Below are 20,714 nucleotides of genomic sequence, written 5' to 3'. Positions count from 1 at the left end.
CCAGACTTGTGCTATATTCTGAGCTTGGACCTATTGTGATCCTTCTTTTGAAGATCCAGTGAAGTCTATTTTTTTTACCTGTGGTGGATTTTGTGTGAACCTGTGGTGACTTATTGTAGATTTGTGAGCGTTTGGAAGACCTGTAACAACACTTAGTTGTAATATCTTGTTATAGACCTGTGGAACCTTAGTACAGACCTGTGAAGGTACCCTGTTGTAGACTTTATGGACCTAAGTTGCAAACTTGTGGAATATCTTAAGCAAACTTACCTGAAGGAATGCTCTGTTGGAATTAAAGAAACATTTGAAGGGTTCATTTGAGTGTTTTTTTGGAAGCCATCATTTGTGGGAGACTAGTGAAGACTGGAACTGATCTTGAACTAGACTTGAAGCAATATTTTGGAGCAGATCAAAAAAATCTTGTGAGAAGTCTAAAAGCATATGTCAAAGACACCTTGTAGCAGCAAGATTGAAGGCATCATATGAAAATATGTTGTGCATATTTGAGAGAAGTCATTCGAACATTGTTTTGGAACAAATCCTTGTTGCAGCATCCTTGAAGACAACTTAAAAAACCTTGAAGTCATCGTTGAAGAATTGTTTTGAGCAACACTTGAAGCAGCGTTTGAGGACTCCTTGAAGCTAATCTTGACTTATTGCACAAATATATTAAGAATAATGGTTGGAAGTTCTTTAAAGCAGGCTAGATAGCTGGAAGTAGCATATTGAAGATTCGTGGAGATCCTTGGAGACATGATGCTTTGTTGAAGCCATCATGGAGTAACCTTGAAGATCTTTGCTTGGGTACAATGAAGAGTAGTGGTGACACCTTCTATGAGACAAGGTTGTCATTGATGATATGACGTGACGATTAAGTGAAGGGATTGCTGAAGATTGACAGGGCTCGTTGAAGAAGACTTTGTGAGCCGTGAAGTTCAACCTAACTTATCTTGACAAAACAAAGCTAAAAGATTGGTGTCCTTGGAGTTGGAGCTCCTAAACTCAAGGTTGGTGCCTTGGATAAGATAGAGTCGAAGCCCTAGAGGTCGGAGCCTCACTAAAGTCCAAGTAGGTGTTTGGCACATCTTAGAGGTTGGACCCTAGGTGTCTTCATCAAGGGTTGGAGCCCTACCCATATTGTACTTGATTCATTATAAAGATTATATTAATAAAAGTGTTTACTTCTATTGTTCATTTTTGTGTTCTAAATATAAGTGATCTAACTGGTAAAAGTAACAATTGAAAATAAACGTTGATTCACCCCCCTCTCAGTATTTCCAACAAGGTAAGGCACATCATATCTCCAAGACTCAAAAATCGTTTGGGGAAATTCCACTCGGATGGAGAGATAGTAAAATAATTAATATTTTTAATGGGGTTCCTAAGTATAAGCTTAGGAAAATTAAAATATTAATGTGTATTAATATAACATGGGTGAGAAAGTTCTAAATGATGAGGATCAAGCCAGATCTAATCTTAGTTGTTGATTAGGGACTTAATCTCGGTTGTTGATTTATCAACAAGAAAAGTATAAGAGGAGGCTTGAGGGTCAGTTGGAGATACACCAAGTTGATCAGTCAATTCGATTTTCTAGGGCAGGGTTTGTTGATAAATCGAGTTAGTGATATGTTGCAGCGAGAGGCAGTTCGGTAGAAGGCAGAGAATACATAGCAAAGAGGCGATGAGAGTGCAGGAGAGACAGCACAAAGCCTAAGAAGGTTGACGCAGAGGCAACCAAGATTGACACAAAGGCTGAGGAGGCTAGACAAAGGACGCAGAGGGCCAATAGGCTGACGCAGACAACACAGAGGGCTGCAGAGCTGACATTGGGATGAAGAGGCAGCACTAACGAATTTTCGTGGGGCCGTAGAGGGTGACGCAGCCTCTGAAGGGTGATGCAGTTCCTGAGGGTAGCTTGGAGCAACTTTCATTGTCCAACTAAGGAAGCAGTGGAAGTCACTGTGAGGCTATTCATCCGATTTCTGATTAGTCGAATATCTGTCTCCAAAGAAAGGTACTTCTGCCAAGGAAAATATATTAAGGGTGAGCCATTTCTAGCACCCTAGTTGTATTTAAAAAACTGCATAATAATAAAACCCTCATATTTGTTGTACCGGTTTTCTCACATTGGGTTTTTCTGGGGACGATTGTCCAAAAATAATTGTCCCTTGTGTTGTTTCAATTTATTTCAGTTGTTGGTCTGTATATTTGTGAAAGCTACTATTGTGTTTATTTCAATATTTATATAATTAAATAACTTGTTAATGTAAAGAACAAGTAGGAGATAATAAACCAGAAATAGCAGTAGGGATTTCTGATGTGTTAAATTCAGAAATTTTCACAATGGGTTGAGATAGAGAGACAAAGAAGGAGAGTGGAGGGAGATATAGATATAGAAAGAGGGAGGAAAGAAGAAAGACACACAAAGAGAAAGGTGGAGAGAGAGAGAGAGGGAGTGATAAGGGAGATGAAGAGAGAGGGAGAGAGGAGAGTAGGAGGGAAGGGAGATAGGGGGAGAGAGGGAGAGAAGGGGAAGAGAGAGAGGGAGAGGAATAGGGAGGGAGAGAGATAAATATGGAGAAAGAATGTGTATATTTTGGGGGTGATATAGAGAAACAAAAGAGAGATGAAGAGAGAGATATATGTATAGATGAAAGGTTAAGCGAGGGAAGAAGAGAGAGATAGACAGGGAAAGATAGATATGGAGAGAGAAAGCATGTGTGGTTAGGGGGCGGGGGGTTGAGATATAGAGACAAAGGAGAGATGGAGGGAGATATAGATATAGATGGAGGGGGGAGAGAGGGAAGAAGAATTCTTGCACTAGATGAATTGATTTCAGTGTAGAAGGTGATTTCTAATCCTATTTGATTGCTTGCATTGAAGGAGATAAAAAAATTAAAGAAGAGAATGATATAGTCACGTCAAACAAAGAAAACATAATGTAAATTTCAAAGTATGAAGTTTATCTCAAACATATACATAATAATGATAATCTAAAAATGTGACATTGTTGCCCTCAACTAGAACCAGCCTAGATCCATCTAACTCTGTATCTATCATGCGCCGAGAGGGATCAAATCCCTCGAGGTGCAAATCTTTCCTCAAATTCTACGCTCCAAAAGGAAGGTTTGCACCTCGAGCAATTTTATCCTTCTCGATGCATGATAGATCTGGAGTTAGATGGATCTATGCTTGTTGCACTGAGAGGTGCATTCTACAGCCCAGTATGATGTGTAAGGGTGTATGTCCGTCAAAAAGTTGAAATTTTGTTCATATCGACCAAAATAAAAAAATTAAAAATTAAAAAATCTAAAAATAAAAATAATTAATTTAAATGTTTTATATAGTTATTCAAATTCAACGTATAATAACTATTAAACACATAAGATAATTGTATTGTAGTTTTTTTTATCTGAAAAACCAATGAAAAAAAACTATAATATAATTATCTTATGAGCTTAATAGTTATTTTATCATAATGTGTACGGGTGTCTGTCCGTCATCAAAGTTGAAATTTTGCTCATGTCGACCAAAATAAAAAAATTTAAAAATTTAAAAATAAGAATAATTAATTTATATGTTTTATATTGTTATTCAAATTACTATAATATAATTATCTTATGAGCTTAATAGTTATTTTATCATAATGTGTACGGGTGTCTGTCCGTCATCAAAGTTGAAATTTTTCTCATGTCGACCAAAATAAAAAAATTTAAAAATCTAAAAATAAGAATAATTAATTTATATGTTTTATATTGTTATTCAAATTCAACGTATATGATGAAATAACTATTAAACACATAAGATAATTGTATTGTAGTTTTTTTTATCTGAGAAACCAATGAAAAAACCATAATATAATTATATTTTGAGTTTAATAGTTATTATAATAACTATTAAACACATAAGATAATTGTATTGTAGTTTTTTAATCTGAAAAACCAATGAAAAAAAACTATAATATAATTACCTTATGAGTTTAAGAGTTATTTTATCATATACGTTGAATTTGAATGGATAATAAATTTACCTTCAACCAAAAAAAAATCTAAAAATAAAAATAATTAATTTTAATGTTCTATATAGTTAGTCAAATTCAACGTATATGATAAAATAAATATTAAACACATAAGATAATAATAATTAATTTTAATGTTTTATATAGTTAGTCAAATTCAACGTATATGATAAAATAACTATTAACACATAAGATAATAATAATAAATTTTAATGTTTTATATATTTAGTCAAATTCAACGTATATGATAAAATAACTATTAAACACATAAGATAAACCAATGAAAAAAACTATAATACAATTATCTTATGAGTTTAACTATATAAAACATTTAAATTAATTATTTTTATTTTTAGATTTTTATTTTTATTTTTTGTTGAAGGTAAATTTATTATCCATTCAAATTCAACGTATATGATAAAATAACTATTAAACTCGTAAGATAATTGTATTATAGTTTTTTTTTTCTATACATATCCTACACATATATTAAAATCTCTAAAGACATAATATTAAAATCTCTAAAGACATAAATATTTCAACGTCAAAGTTGTAATATTTGAAATTTTTGTTATCATGCCATGTAAAAAATATCATTAAATCTAATATTAATATTAACATATTATAATATTAATCTTACAAATGTAATAACTTAAGATTAATACAATATTAAATTTAATATAATATTAAATTTGTTATTTTATAATATATATTAATATAACATGATATATATTAACTCTAGATATATATGGGAGGGTAGAACAAAGACAGAGTGATAGTGGTGGAGAGAAAGGGAGTGAGATGAAGGGAGAGAGAGGAAGGGAGAGAGCGAGGATGTGAGAGAGAGGAGAGAGGAAGGGAGAGAAAGAGGGAGGTAAGAAGAAAGACACAGAGAGAGACACATAGAGAGAGAGAGAGGGAGTGATAAGGGAAATGGAGAGAGAGGGAGAGAGGAGAGCAGAAGGGAGGAGAGATAGAAGGGGGAAGAGAAGAGAAGGGGAAGAGAGAGAGGAGAGGAAGGAGGGAGAGATAAATATGGAGAAAGAGTTTGTATGTTTTAGGGGTGATACAGAGAGACAAAAGAGAGACAGAGAGAGATATGGAGGGAGAAAGCATATGGAAGGTGAAGAGAGGGAAGAAGGGAGAGGTAGATATGGAGGGAGAAAGCATGTGTGTTTGAGGGGGGTGGGTTGAGATAGAGAGATGGAGGGAGATATAGCTATAGAAAGAGGGAGGAAAGAAGAAAGACACAGAGAGAGAAAGGTGGAGAGGGAGAGAGAGGGAGAGAGGAGAGTAGGAACGGAGAGAGATAGAAGGGGAGAGAGAGGGAGAGAAGAGGGAGAGAGAGAGAGGGAGAGGAATAAGGAGGGAGAGATAGATAAATATGGAGAAAGAGTGTATATATTTTGGGGGTGATATAGAGAGACAAAAGAGAGACAGAGAGAGATAGATATATAGATGGAAGGTAAAGAGAGGGAAGAAGAGAGAGATAGATATGGCGAGAGGAAGCATGTGTGTTTGGCGGGGTGAGGTGAGATAGAAAGACAAAGAAGGAGAGATGGAGGGAGATATAGATATAGATGGAGGTGGGGGAGAGGGAAGAATAATTCTTACACTAGATGCATTGATTTCAGTGTAGATGGTGATTTCTAATCCTATTTGGTTGCTTGCATTGAAGGAGATAAACAAAATTAAAGAAGAGAATAATATAGTCATGTCAAACAAAGAAAACGTAATGTAAATTTCAAGGTATGAAGTTTATCTCAAACATATACATAATAATGATAATCTAAAAATGTGTCATTGTTGCCCTCAACTGGAACCAGCCTAATCCATCTAACTATGTATCTATCATGCATCAAGAGGGATCAAATCCCTCGAGGTGCAAATCTTTCCTCAAATTCTACACTCCAAAAAGAAGGTTTGCACCTCGAGGGATTTGATCATTCTTGGTGCATGATTTCTACAAAGTTAGATGGATCTAGGCTTGTCTTTATAACAAAAGGGGTACTCCCCTAGTATCATATGATATGATCCCCAAACTCTACAAGTTTCTTATTCAAAACTTAGGCAATAATAACACAGTCAAGTTACGTTATGAATTTTTGGCTTGGTTTATATTTAGGTTCTACATTCGTCTTTATGGTTATGTTTCCATGGCAAAGTTCTTGTTATTGTAATCTTCATTATATGATATAAATTTTATTAATCGCCGACATATAACAAGGCAAAAGTTTGTGTTTATAATGGTATTATCATTGTAGAGGACGATTGTAACCTCAATGTTTTAATGTTGGAAGAATCTGGACCCTTACATGTTGTATCCCACTGGTATTTCCGCATGGCAACCGTGAACATCAACGACACACACTCTAGGTTTGAATTGACGATTGGAAGGGATTGGGGTCGTTTTTGGTGTAACGAACCACCCCATTCTTCCCTTTTGGTCTCATTTTCTCCTTTTCTCACTCTTGAACGAGCTATACAACTATGAAATTCTTCTACTTATTAATTCAGAAATAAGTTATTCACAGTGTTTATACAACAAATATCGAAATAAATTCTACTACAGCCTTCACAATTAAAATACTAGCACAAGTACAATCACAATGACAGTTGTTTTTGGACAATTGTCCTCGGAAAAACCCAATGCGGAAAATCGGTGCAGCAGATGAGGATTTCTTTATTAATTTTCAACAAAAATCTCATGTGCAAGATACAACCAGTAGAATAGAAGAGAAATCTTTGTGAGAAGTTTACTGACAATTCTCTCACACTTCCCGGTGAGATTCTAATCCAGGAGAGGACACGTTGCCCCCTCTGCATCTCACTGTGTCATCTTTTGTGAGTATGTCTGCTACTTGATTTCCTGTGGAGACATACTGCAACTGTATTGCCCCACGTTGAACACAGTCTCTGATAAAGTGACATCTAATATCAATGTGTTTCAACCGATCATGAAATATTGGATTCTCAGAGAGTTTAACACAACTCTCAAAAAATATTGGGCACCTCCATCCTTTTCCTGAATAAACTCACAAGCAAATTTTTAAGCCATATAGCTTCGCACATAGTTGTGTTGGCTACCATATATTCTGCTTCTGCTAAGTTCAGAGCTATCAACTTCTGCTTCCTGCTGCACCAAGAGATCATTCATGATCCAAAACTAAAGCAATACCCGAAGGTACTTTTCCAGTTTACTGAACTACTTGCCCAATCTGCATCTGTGAATCCATTCAATTTGACATCTTCTCTGGTGTATTTCAACCCATATCCAACTATTCCACACGCATATCTAAGAATGTGCCTAGTTGTTGCCCAATGCACCATTTTCAGTTCCACCATGCACTGACTGAGGGTGTTGACAACAAAGCAAATGTCTAGCTTAGTGTTGACCAGATACATGAGCAACCCAATGAGTTGTTTGTACAAGGTGGGGTCCACCTCCTTGTCTCTTGATGCATCTATTTTCTTTCAGTTGGTTTCTTATGGCTCAACTACTGGTAGATGTACTAGCATGTATTGTATTATTCCAGTTAATAAATAAAGCTAGTTAATAAATAAAGTTGAGTTTGTCGTTATCTCTTCCTTCGTACTTTCAAGTTGCAGTTTATGGGTTTACATTGCAAATTTATTTGTTGTTTTGATTGAGTTTTAAATAAATAAATTTATGGTGTAAATTTTGAGGTAAATTTGTGTTGGCACAATAATGTCATCAGGGAAGAGACTCTGGGTTTAGGCACAAGTGACCAAAAAGGATCTGTTATAGTCTAGGACAACGCCAACATTTTCACCTTACCCAAGGGGTAAGGAGTCTCACTCGAGGCGTGTCGCGACCGAAAATAGGAAGGGTTGGAGGGATATCAAGGGAGATCCAAACATCAACCATCAATAGCTTAAAGAGATCATTCATCACAACATCATAGTATTACGATCACTATATTCATCAAGCAAAAGCCCATTAATTAAAATTTTGAGCAGGTCCATAAATTAGAACAATACACTTGACCATAATACAACACCCAAACTGTCTCATTCATTCATTAACATCAACATAGGGAAGGTTCAATACAAAATACATAAGGCACAAAGCCTTTCATCAAATACATGGAATAACATAAACACAGGATGCCTCAGACCTCTGGCCGAGTCTAGCTCTGGCCCTTCCGCAACTGCTCAGGTCCTCGAGACCCTGTTCTTCTAAACTCCTGACCTCTGTCGAATACCAACCCCTTTCCCTTGTTGTCTTCTGCTTTTATCTTTTCTTCCGTCATCCCCACTGCCAATTTTGTTCGGTTGCCCTTGCCCTCGGTTGCTTTCTGCTCTCCTTATCTGCTCGATTCTTCCTATTTGCTCTCGCCACCTTACCGCAACTACCCATTTGTTGTATGTTCCTGTCTCCATCCTCAACTGTTATCTCCGCAACTCAACCATTTCTCCCACCACCTGTTCTCCGCCCTGGTTCCTGAAAAACTTCAAAATTCAAAACGAAGGCCCCAACAAATTGTAGAAAATTTGCCAAATAAATTTAGGGATACTACAAGGGCTTCGTGTGAATTTCTAGGCAAGAGATTTTTGTGGTTAGAAAGTCTAAATGCCAAACATATAGTTGGTTGCATCAAAATTAGGTATTCACTTCAATCTTGTCCATAAACTTTCTTGCCCTAGTTGTTTGCCCTAGGGTGCTCCCTAACTTGGTGTTACTTCACTTGGGGACTTGTTTGAGGGTTTCATGTGCCTTTGTCTTGTTGAAAACCATTGTTGGAAACCCTTTCTTAGTATCTTGACCTTGGGCCTTCCCAACTCTCAACCACTCGATCAAACCCAAGGTTATAAGTTTCCATTCTTAGGCATCTCCAAGGAAAGCAAATTGCCTTTACCATTGATTGAGACCTTGATCGTCCTATACCTATTAGGTGACCTATTCACATATTGTGACTCCTCCCATCGATGAAAATCCATAAAGAGCAGGGGGTATTGGTTGTGGTGATTGTGGGCAACTACCCCATTGTTGTCTCTTCGTCTAGCAATAGATTTGAAGGGTGCCCCTCTCCAAGGCCCGCTAGAGGCATCTCCAAGGAAAGCAAATTGCCTTTACCATTGACTGAGACCTTGGTCATCCTATACCTATTAGGTGACCTATTCACATATTGTGACTCCTCCCATCGATGAAAATCCATAAAGAGCAGGGGGTATCGGTTGTGGTGATTGTGGGCAACTACCCAATTCTTGTCTCTTGGGCTAGTAATAGATTTGAAGGGTACCCCTCTCCAAGGCCCGCTAAATTTTGTGGCAACAAAGATGTATTTTCAAAAAATAAAAATAAAAAGGCAGAGTCAAAGGGGAAGAACAAAATGAAAGAGAATAAAAGAAAATCACCAAAATATACATGCTTTACACTATGTTAGATGCCTTAAAATGCTTACAGATACATATAAATCACTTAACAAAATTGTGATCAAACACAAACTATGGGCTTCAAACCACTAGCCAGGCTAAATATTAGGAGTGAGAAAGAGCATATTATTTAATACAGCATGCTATTGCAACTGGTAGCTAACTAGAATAGTTACTTGTAATAAATTATAAAACTCTCAACTTATATTGATGAGTCTCATCGCACCCACAGCTCAGTTGATCAATTGAAGAGAAGAAGCAACATCCTACTGGAAGAGCCCTACTCCTTAATACCAATCAAAGAAGAGCTCTCACCAGATCACCATCCTCAGGCTCCAAATAACTAGAAGTGGCAGATTCAGACCAATGACCATCGTCAGGCTCTAGATAAACAGAAGTGGCAGCTTCAGGTTTTGTTTCTAAAATGTATTGTATACTGTGAGCTGATTGCAATAGCTAAATGATGGTAAGTCTAAGCCAATGTTCGAACTATGTGACACTGTTTGCAATAGCTAAATGATGATAATTCTAAGTCAGCCATAAAGAGTTTGTGGACTGATTCCTCACTATTCCTTCTACGTTTTAATAGTTAAGGCAACAGTGAGTTGAATTTTGAAAACTTATTTGTTATATTCCAGTTTTGTAGTTGTGAGGGCATTCTTTGTTTTAGATTTTCAAGCCTTCCAACAGTTATCAGTCTGAATTATGGTCACTTGACTTTTGAGAAAAACTGTTAGGCATAAGCCCAATATTTGTATACATCCCCTACAAAGAGGCCTGTACTAATAAAAAAATTATCTTTTCGGAACAAGGAAAACAAAAAATCCTTTTCTTGAACAAAACAAAAAAAGCAATTTATTTATATTTACAGATTGTCCCACATTTTGGCTCTAATTTTCTCTGTTCAGTAAAATTAAAATTACCCCTTTGTAACTTCTGCTAATATCCCTAGCAAGTTGCAATAAAATAAACATAGATACCAAATACTTTCCAGTTAGTGCTCTTTTGAATCAGGATAATCAGCATAAGTTATTTGTGACTAACTCTAACCGGTTTACTTGAACAGGAAATATGAAGCTATTTACAATGAAAATTCAGTGATGCATATTATCAACTGCAGGTGTACTGTTGAATAGGGAAGTTCTGAAGCAAGCAAATATACACAACAACAATTAAAAAGACAGAAGTCTCAAATCACCTTAACAAAAGGAAAATTAACTACATTCCAATAAGAATTTGAAATCTAGAAAAGGTATGTGTTTATGCAATGAAGAATTGAGAAAAAATGTTTACTGGAAATGAAGATCTGAAATGAGTGTACTCAAGTTGGAAGCAAGGTGAGATGCTCACAAGGTAAGCAATATTCATATTTCTTGATGCGCTCTTGTTTCAATTGATTCAATGAAGCTCTGCAAAAAAACAGAACAAGGTACCAGGTAGAACAAAGAATAGGTCATTTTCCTCCATAAAAGATAAAGGACAATTCCATAATCATATCAGAATGCCAAAACATAAGTACGGTACAATAATCAGAGAAAGATCCAAAATTCAAAATCAAAGGAAATAGAGTATTGAATTCAAAAACAAAGGAAACAGAAGAACTGGTCCACAGCTGCCAACAAGGTCAAATAAGACATAAATCAAACGGACTACATCTAAGAGGCAAGATTCAAAATGTTTTCGGCAAAAATATTATCAAGCTAAAAAGCGTTATTATAACAGAACCAACTCAAGACTTTGATAGTGCTTCCCTTCGTAATGGATTGCTCTTTGACAAGACTTAAATCGTTATCGATATTGAAGAAATCCAGAACGAATTGAAGGATGATGTGTCATGACAAGACAGATAGCTACAATTATTAGAGGTATCAAAAGATGCTCACCTACGCTGCATACATTGCAAGGTATAAATTCGAGTCTTCAAATACTCAATTTGAAGAGGCCTACAATTGCAAATTTTAAGTTATAAATCAATGAATGCAATAGCAGTGTCTTATCAAACTTCATTTAAATATACAATCACCAAAAAAATGGAGATTTGGGTAGAAATTCTATAGCACATAAAGTAAAATACAATTTTCTGATCTAATAATTAATTTTTAATGATTTTCAAACAGTACTTCTCATGCCACTGATATCATTGAATAATTACACAGAAAATATCAACTGTAAATGCAGCAGAAACAATAAAGATCATAGAAAGACAACCATGTACAATAGACAATATTTTTCACCTAGGAAATCCAACCTTGGGAGAAAATCCAACAATCTTTTCTTAAGGAGAAAATGTCATTTCAGCAAGGCTTACAAATTAGGAATTTGTAACAATATTACAAGTCAAAACAACAATCAAACCTGGTAAACTGCTGCTAAATCAGTGAAAAGTCAACTCAATCAATGCTGGTCAAACTAGTAAAAATCAACTCAAAAATCTACTGGGTGATGGTCAACAATCAAACTCTACTTGTGGTCAAAGTCAAACTCAACCTGCGATCAAACCCACAAGTGCAGATTGTGGTCAAAGCTTACAATCAACCCACACATGTGGCCTTGTGGGCACCAATCTACGATCAAGTCAAAATCTGCTTTAATAGGCTCAAGGGTGTGTCAAGATTTACGCCACAATTCTGATTTATGCTCAATGTAGTTTATCTCTCTACTAAGCCAAAGGAAGACTCTAATTTGAGCTCTATGTTAGCCTAGAAGGGTTGTTTCAATAGAGATATGTTCAACCACAGGAAGTTAGAAGTTAAGAGGGTGTCGAAGCTCATAACAGAGTCCCTCTCAGCCTACACAAACAGTCCTCCAATAGTGTTGTAGCTACAACACTTTATTGCATCCTTGTCTGCAAGGAAGACACATCCAAACACAAGATATAAACACACCAAACAGTCCACTTATCCTTTACATGGGCTGCCTCAGAGTTGCGGCTCTCTGACCCAAGGAAACTTGCACCCAAACAGATATACTTTCTCTACAAACACAACTCCTTACTCTTGGACGCCCTTGCCTCAGTTGTTGTCCTGTACTTTTTTTTCTTCTCTGAATTCTCTAAACTTAATTTTTCCTCCTAATCCAAACTAGACACAAATTTATACTTGTTTGCACCTGTGCAAAGGGACATGTCTATTGGAGGGACACGTCTATGACTTAATGAGCCTACCTGAGTCGGTTGACAGCCATGGTTAATGTGACATATATTGCATTAAAAAATTAATGTCTCTATAATGAAATGGAGTTAGGAGACAAGTTTACGCTCGTTGGAAGGGGAATATGTCCTTTATTAACTGGTGGAAGAATCATTTTAAGATGATGTCTTGAATGAAAAGAAATATATTCTTTCTTTATGACAGTCTTAGAATATAAGACAGACCTTAGGATTTTGGAATAACTTTCTAGATAAGGGTTCATAAGGATTTCTCATTTCTCATACATTAATGCATTAAGACTAGGATATTAGAGTTAGGGCAAGGTACAAGGGTTCCTAGAGTTTGCATCAACAAAGGCAAGGGTTTCATTCATGCATGTGAAGGTCTTCTTCATAGGCTAACGGTTCCATACACGTAGGGTTTCATTTGGTTGAGGGCATCATAACTAAGGCATCTTCTAGAGCTTATGGCATCATGTAGCAATCAAACATCTAGGGCATAAATGCACTTAGGATATGGGGTTTGCTCACCTAGGGTTTACACATGCACATCTAGGGTTAGGGCATCAAGAATTTGGCAACTAGGGTTTCTTCACAATGTTAAGGTTTCACTTTAGGGTTCTCAACAAGCAATGCTAGTGTTAGGGCATTAGCAATTACCTAGGGTTTCCATTGTCTTCAACAATGACATCATCGTATTGACATCAACGATAATTTTGTCCAACAATCTCCCCCTTTGTCATTGATGGCAATACTCTCCCCCTTTCAGAATTCTCTCCCCCTTTGACATCAATGCAAAATGGGGTGCTTTTTCTAATAGTACCTTTCCATTAAGTGCTCCCCTTATCATGCTTGTCATGTTGCTCATCATATTTTCTCCCTTTCTTCATCAAGGATAGTTCTTCATGATAAGTACGTTGCTCCCCCAGTTCATCATGTTGGTCTTTTTGTCATAGATCTACTTCTACTATTATAGTATTTGACTAGTGCTCCCCCTAATAGTATGCATGATCTTATTATGATGCTCTTAAATTGATCAACAACAAGTATTGATTCCTTGAGTATTCAAGACACATTCGTTATGTTCTTTTGGTGCAACCTGCCTCCTTCTCCAAACCTTTCTGACTCTTTCCCCATGCTTGGTTGATGATTCTTCAGATTGTCTAAGGACCCACTTTGATTGGCAATCTCTAGCTAAATGTCAAACATTATGGCATTTGAAGCATTCAGTTTTTTACATGAATGGCAGAGCATAACTTCTGTCGGTAAGCTCATTGGAGTATCTCCTTGCACCTTTATCTTTGGGGAACTGATTGGAGTCCTCTTTGTTATATGCCTTGCAATCCTTTGCCGTGAGCTAAAAATTTGTACAAGAGTAACAACCAAAAAATATACTTTGATACCTAGAGAATGAGGATTGTCTTTGTGCACTTCTGAAGTTGTTTTGTCTTGTCATTCTCTGATGATATTTATTGCTACCTGTAATATCAACATTTTTTATTGGAGCATAGGTCTTACCAATGTTATTTTGACTCTTCTTGCTTCTATTGGAGCTGGGGGTATTAGCACAACTTTGAAGCTTCTCCGTGTTAATATCTTTTGATGCATTAGGGTTTGCATCATTTTTGCTAGAAGATTCACCTGCATAACCAAGACCGGATTTATCAAGAGGAGACCTTTGACGATTTAGTATATCATCCAAGGTTTGAGAACTCTTTTGATTCTTGTTGAGATCAACTTCTTTCCTTACAGAAACAATCTCTTAATTCATCTTTTCACGTTCTTCATCTTTCTTTACTAGTTGGTTTTCCATTTCTTCCTTCATCCTTATTGCTTCACATTTTTGGTCCTTCAGAGAGATGACATCTAATTTCAATTTGAAGATCTCTTCATCCTTTTCTTCTGGTCGACATGTCATGACATTTCTTTCCTTTTCTACTTCATCAATTTGTCTTTCCAAGAGGATTAAACCTTCCATTACATTGCGACTCCTTGTGCTTCTTTCTTCACCTATTCTAGTTGAGCTTTAAGGGAGGAGACTTCTTTCTTATATTGACCAATTTCTGCTTCAAATTTGCTCAATTCCTCAAGTGTTTGTCCAAGATTATTTGACAGATTATCTTCCCTTCTTTTTGCTTCTTCCAATTGACTTGTCATGGAGATGACTTCTTCATTGTGCCTTTTCTCAAATTGATGCAATTCCTCCTTAAGTTGGGTGAGATCCTCATCCTTTTCTTGTACTTCAGCTTTAAAAGAATAACTTACTTCTTTGTTTTTCCAAGGTCATGATCAACCTCTTGTACCTGCTTCTTGAGTTCCTCATTTTCCGTATTCAATCTACTTATCTCTTTTAGAGCAACTTTAAGTTTTTCCTTGAGATCCTCTTTGAGGTCTTCTTCATTTTCTTCATCTTCTAGGTCTTCCTTGCTCTTGGTGCCTTTATCTACCTCTTTTGACTCTTGATTAACTTCATGTTCTTGCCCACCATCTTCTATATTTGAGGTCACGAACAAAAGTCCTTTTGAATGAAGAAATTGAAGATTTTCCCAAAGCTTTTTTGCTGAAGAGTATTTCTTCATTTTGACTTTAATAGGATCTGGTAAACTACTCAAGGTTGCCTTAACTACTCTTGCATTATATTCCTTGGACTCCTCTTCCATTGTGCCTTCGATAACTACCAATTCTCAAATTTCAGGGCCTTGAGCCATCAAAAAGAATTTCATTCTTTGTCTCCATGACTCATAGTTTGTCCCATCGAACAACAGAGCTTTCCCAACTTGATTTGCTTATGTTTTCACGGTTGAAGAAGAGACATCTTTAGAAGGATTGGAGGCTTTCTTCCTTGGCTTTGCCATTTGTGTTCTAAGGATCTACCTTCCAACTGTTAGGCTATGAGTGAAGCTACTGGCTCTGATACCAATTGTTGTAAATACTAAGAGGGGGGGGTCAATCAGTATTTCGTTTACAATTGTTACTTTTATGCCAGTTAATATATCTTAAATGAGGGTGAAGGCTCCGTGAATGATGAACAATGGGTTGGCCCCTTAAACTCTATGCAAATTATCAGGTGGTGCTCCAAAGTGGCTCTGGGGCACAAGTAATGGTCTTGTGGGTCTCCTGATGAAAAATAAGTCTATAAACTGCACAGAGAGCTTTCCCAACATGATTTGCTTCTGTTTTCACGGTTGAAAAGAAACCTTTAGAAGGATTGGAGGCTTTCTTCCTTGGCTTTGCCATTTGTGTTCTAAGGATCTACCTTCCAACTGTTAGGCTATGAGTGAAGCTACTGGCTCTGATACCAATTGTTGTAAATACTAAGAGGGGGGGGTCAATCAGTATTTCGATTACAATTGTTACTTTTATGCCAGTTAATATATCTTAAATAGAACACAAAAAGAATGATAAAAAAAAAAAAAAAAATTTAACAAGAATTGATGAGGACTCCAATCCTCTTTACAATGAATCAAGTACAATAATAGATCAGGGCTCCAACCCTAGATGAAGACTCCGATCTTGGAAACACCAGGCTCCAACCTGTACTTTGTCAAGCAACTACTTGGTCTTCTTAAGTACTCCAATCCTCTAGGGCTCCAACCCTCTTAGCTAGTTCAGGCTCCAACCTGGTCTTCTTGAGGAATCCAATAGGGCTCCAACCCTTTGCTTTAGATCTTTAATATGAATTCAATGGTTCTTCAAGGTTCCCAATATCTTCTGCATAATGGCCTGACAATATTTTCTCCTTCAACAATGCCCTCAATTGATCTCCAATACATTTATCTCATCAATGACAACTTTACCATTTGCAAAAGGTGCCTCCAAGACTCTTCATCATACCCAAGTAGACTTCTCCAAGGTTATTACATGAAGGCTTCAATTATGCATCATGAGGTATCCACTAATGTCTCCAAGTAAGCTTTTAAAACAATTTTCAACAATACTTGCCCCAACAAGATGTCTTCAAGATACTCCCACTACAACTTTCAAGATGGATTTCCAAGATATACTAATCAAGAAGATCCCCAAGACTTCTTCAAGTTCACTTTAGGATGTATTCACCAAGAGTCTTCTTAAGCACTGGTCCAAACTATGCCCAATATGTTGCTCTCAATGTCAATCCAAGTTTGCTTCGAAGATCCTTCAATAATTGCTCCAAGGAAGTTGCTCTAGGTCTTCAAATGCTTCAAATAGTTGTCCAAACTAAGTCTTCAAACCTGCTATAAATCCACCTTCAAAAGGTCTTCAATGTGCTACAAAAGGGTATATCATGACTGTTTGAAAAAAAAGACATTCAGTTGTTGCTACATCACTATTTTTAATGCTGGTGCAAAACTGGATTCTAATAGCCTTAAAAATGTCGCACAAACACCTTCAATAAACTGTTATACAAAGATCTCTCCCAAACTGCCTTTAAGTCAATGCCCCATTGAAACTAAGATAAAGATAGTCTGAGAAATGTTGCTTCTTCCAAGTCAAAATCAAGGGTGTGTCAATATTTACTCCACAATATGCTCAAAGTAGTTTAATATCTCCTGAACTGTTTAGAATCTGCCCAAACCCTTCCTGGTTATTGGAGATCTCATGTGCCCCAACATCTCCACCAAATTTCGTGGCTAGAGCACATCCGATGCTACCCCAAATCAACACTCCCCCTTAGCGAGGAGTGTGCTCTAGTAATACTCCTCACTGAATACACCCTGATCATCCGGCATCAGTGCCTGTGCTGATGCTAGACCCGCTACCCACCATCCTCTGCACTACTGTATCCTGTACTGCTGCCCATGGCTCTGCCACTGCCACTGCTGCATTCGTGCTACTGCTGGTCCTTTCTCCCAGCACTACACCTCCTCTCATCATGTTGCATCGTGCTGCCCATTGTTGCAGTGCAACTCAGTTACTGAGAAGCAAGTAACTGATCTCCCAACTCTGACCTCTCAGTTGGGCTAGAGACCCTCCTAATGCTGAAGCTCCCTCTGCCGCTGACAAGTGTTCCCTCTCTGACCTCTGCGCTGTTGCAACAACTCCCTGCATCTTGCATTGTTGCACACCTCTCTGTGCCATCCTACACTGGTGCAACACTCCTATGCCTCTCGCACTACTACAACCTGCTAGCCTCGCGTTGTCTCGAGACTACTGCACTGTTGCTTTCTCTGCCGCTGACAAGTGCTCCCTCTCTGACCTCTGCACTGCTGCAACAACTCCCTGCATCTTGCACCGTTGCACACCTCTTTGTGGCATCCTGCACTAGTGCAACACTCCTATGCCTCTCGCACTACTACAGCCTGCTAGCCTCGCGTTGTCTCGAGACTACTGCACTGTAGCTTTCTCTGCCGCTTCATCCGCATCCGTCTCTACCCACATCAGCCAGTCCTGCTACTCCTCCTCGGGGCTCCCGTAGCAAGGTCTAATCCAAGAGGTTGGGTACCTTGAGGATCCTGCCCCTCATCGTCTATAGTCTGCCTGACTACAGCTCGATGTCTCCCCACTTCCGCTCAAGTGGCGCATGTGCACTCATGGCACAGTCATCGTCTACCAACACTTCCTTCTCTACCCTTGTCGGTGTTGCCTTAGTCTCGGAAGACTCTCCCTTGCTCTTCTTCCTTGGACACTGGGTCGCATAATGACCCAGCTCCCCACAGTGGAAGCACTTGATCTTGGAGAGATCCTTCTTCTTCCTCTTTTCCTACTTTCCCTCAAATGCAAGGGCAACATCTTCCTCCTCCTACTTGACTTTGATCCCCTTGTTACTACTACCCGTCTTCGACTGCCGTCTGATCTCTCCTGGCGAAGAGCCGCCCACATCTCATCCTAAGGTGGAAGTGTCCCTCTCCCTAGTATACGCTGAACAAATACCTCCCAATCTTCTGAGACTGCATTCAGGGCCATCCTCACCATCAACTCCTGATCCGACGTGGCTTCTATAGCAGTCAACTGATCTCGGATCTCGTTCAGTCCTCCGAGGAAGGTGTCGATCGGTTCTCCCTTCTCCATCTACTACAACCTAAACTAATTCTCAAGTAACATTCTTCTCTGCACAGAGGTATGTTGGTACAATTTCTTGAGGGCCTCCCACATCTCATATGTCGTTTCCTTCTCGGCAATGTGTGGTACTACATGGTCCTTGACCCTGTCAAGGATGATGATCTTGGCCCTCGCCATTGCCTCCTCGTACTTGTCGTTATCATTGGGATTGATTGGGATAGCTATAACCTTTAAGGTGAAGTTCTTGACATGATTTCTGTCAAGTACGGATAAGATTTTGGCCTTCCAGACTGCGAAGTTCGACGCTCCGTCCAGTTTATCCTGGTCTCTTACTCTGTGTAGTGCCATGATGCTCTTCTACTTCCTTCCTGGAAGTTCTCTGTTCGACTCCTCCGAGTCTCTACTTCTCGTTTGGAAGTTCTCTTCTGGACTCCCTCTGAGTCCTGATTTCCCTCCTGGAAATCCTTCTGTCGTTGTCGAGATGCCCTCTACTCTAATCGTCTTGTGCAACCCACCACTGATCCAGGTTCCTTGGCTAGAAACCCTCGGTAGCAACTCCCTCTTCTTGGCCTTGCTCTGTCAGGTATTGTTTTGACTACAGTACCTCACCAGCTCCACTCTGCAATATTCCCAAAGCCTTCTAAACCCCAGCAACCTGAAGGTGAGAGCTCCTAGGGTCTACGCAATCCTGGCACCAACAACCCAGCCTCCTCATCCAACTGCGTCAGTCCTCCCAGCTTCTATGTGGCTCTGCATGAGGCTCCCTTTGCCTTCCTTAGCCTCTGCGCTGCCTCTTCCCAGATCACCCTTAATGATGCAGGCACTGCATCACCCTTCCCTTGTTGTTGTTCTGCTAGAAACAGCTTCTGTCACCTCGGGACCACTGTTTTCTACTGCTATTGCTCCGCTCAGTTGATGTCTTCAATTCTCCTGTGATCTGCAATCACGCTCTAATACCATGTTGAAGTTTCTAAATCTACTTAGTTAGAAACCCTCCATGCACTTTATCTGATTTATTCCTACCTACTTGTTCCATTACTTACAAGTTATTTACAATGTAAATACAGAAAATAAACACTAGTGCATGCTCAACATATTACAGATCAACAACTCAAAGAAACAGAAACAATCACACCATATGACACCATTATTTTTGGACCAATGTCCCTAGAAAAACCCAATGTGGGAAAACTGGTGCAGCTATCTAAGGGTTTTCTTATTAAGTAATATCAGAGTACAATCTAGGTGACGAAACTGGCCTAATAGAGAATTTCCTTGGCAGTAATACCTCTCAGTTTGAGACAAATCTCCGGGCTGAAACCTCGGATAATCCTTCTGGCAGCTCCTCAGCTCCAATCTACCCCTAAAACCCCAGCGTCTGCCCTTTCTGGACTGCGTTAGCCCCTCTCTACCCAGCGCTGGCCCTGCATCACCCTGAATGGGTCTACGTCAGCCTTAGGAGGCCCTGTGTCAGCCTTCTGGCCTTCTGCATCAGCAACACTGGCCTCTCTAAGGCTCTGCGCAGCTCCCGGCTGCCTCTGCATGGCCCTATGTGAGCCTTGGCGGCTACTATTGGAATTTCTAAGTCTAACCCATTAGAAACCCTTTATGTACTTTCTGATTTATTCCTACCTACTTGTTTTGTTAATTAACAAGTTATTTACCATGTAAATACTGGAAATAAATACAAGTACATGTTCAACACATTACAGATCATCAATTGAAGGAAACAACACAAGCACACAAGTGACACCGTTGTTTTTGGACCAATGTCCCCAGAAAAACACAATGCGGGAAAACCGGTGCAGCTATCTGAGGGTTTTATGATTATGCAGTTTCTGAATACAATCTGGGTGCCAAAACCAACTCACCCAACAGAGAATAATCTTGGCAGTAGTACCTCTCCTTCAGAGACAAATGCTCTGGCTGAAACCCCGAATAAACACTCCAACAACTCCTCAGCTCCAATCTGCCCCACGAAAAACCCCAGCGTCAACCTCTAGGGATTGTGTCAGCCTCTTCTGCCCTCTGCATCATCTTTCCCAGCAGTTCTGGCAGTTCCACAGCTTCTACCCTCTGCGTCAGCCTTCTCAGTTGTTCCGGTAGTTCCCGGCAGTTCCGGTTGTTTCTGGCAGTTCTCACTTCTGCCCTCTGCGTCAACTTTCCCGGCTG

At 38.7% G+C, this 20,714-nt stretch overlaps 1 protein-coding gene across 4 annotated transcripts in view; it reads right to left on the bottom strand.

Annotated features, from left to right (window-relative positions):
- The window catches only part of LOC149172223 (protein HEAT INTOLERANT 4-like), a 123,651-nt gene that overhangs the window by 37,379 nt on the left and 65,558 nt on the right, over positions 1-20,714 (bottom strand). For 3 of the 4 annotated variants that reach the window (XM_089424262.1, XM_089424265.1, XM_089424266.1), the window contains exons 9-10: positions 11,299-11,358; positions 10,766-10,824 (exon numbers count right to left, since the gene is read on the bottom strand). In XM_089424262.1, the coding sequence (XP_089280388.1) occupies positions 10,766-10,824; positions 11,299-11,358 (119 nt within the window). The remainder of the gene's footprint in view (positions 1-10,765; positions 10,825-11,298; positions 11,359-20,714) is intronic. The other variant, XM_089424263.1, reaches the window with a different exon arrangement.

This window comes from Pinus tabuliformis, chromosome 4_2, assembly GCF_031772625.1.
Source record: "Pinus tabuliformis cultivar Carrire ecotype Pingquan chromosome 4_2, CPIR1, whole genome shotgun sequence".
NCBI lineage: Eukaryota > Viridiplantae > Streptophyta > Pinopsida > Pinales > Pinaceae > Pinus > Pinus tabuliformis.
The sequence above is the reverse complement of the archived record's forward strand: the minus strand, read 5'-3'. Positions and strand labels throughout refer to the sequence as shown.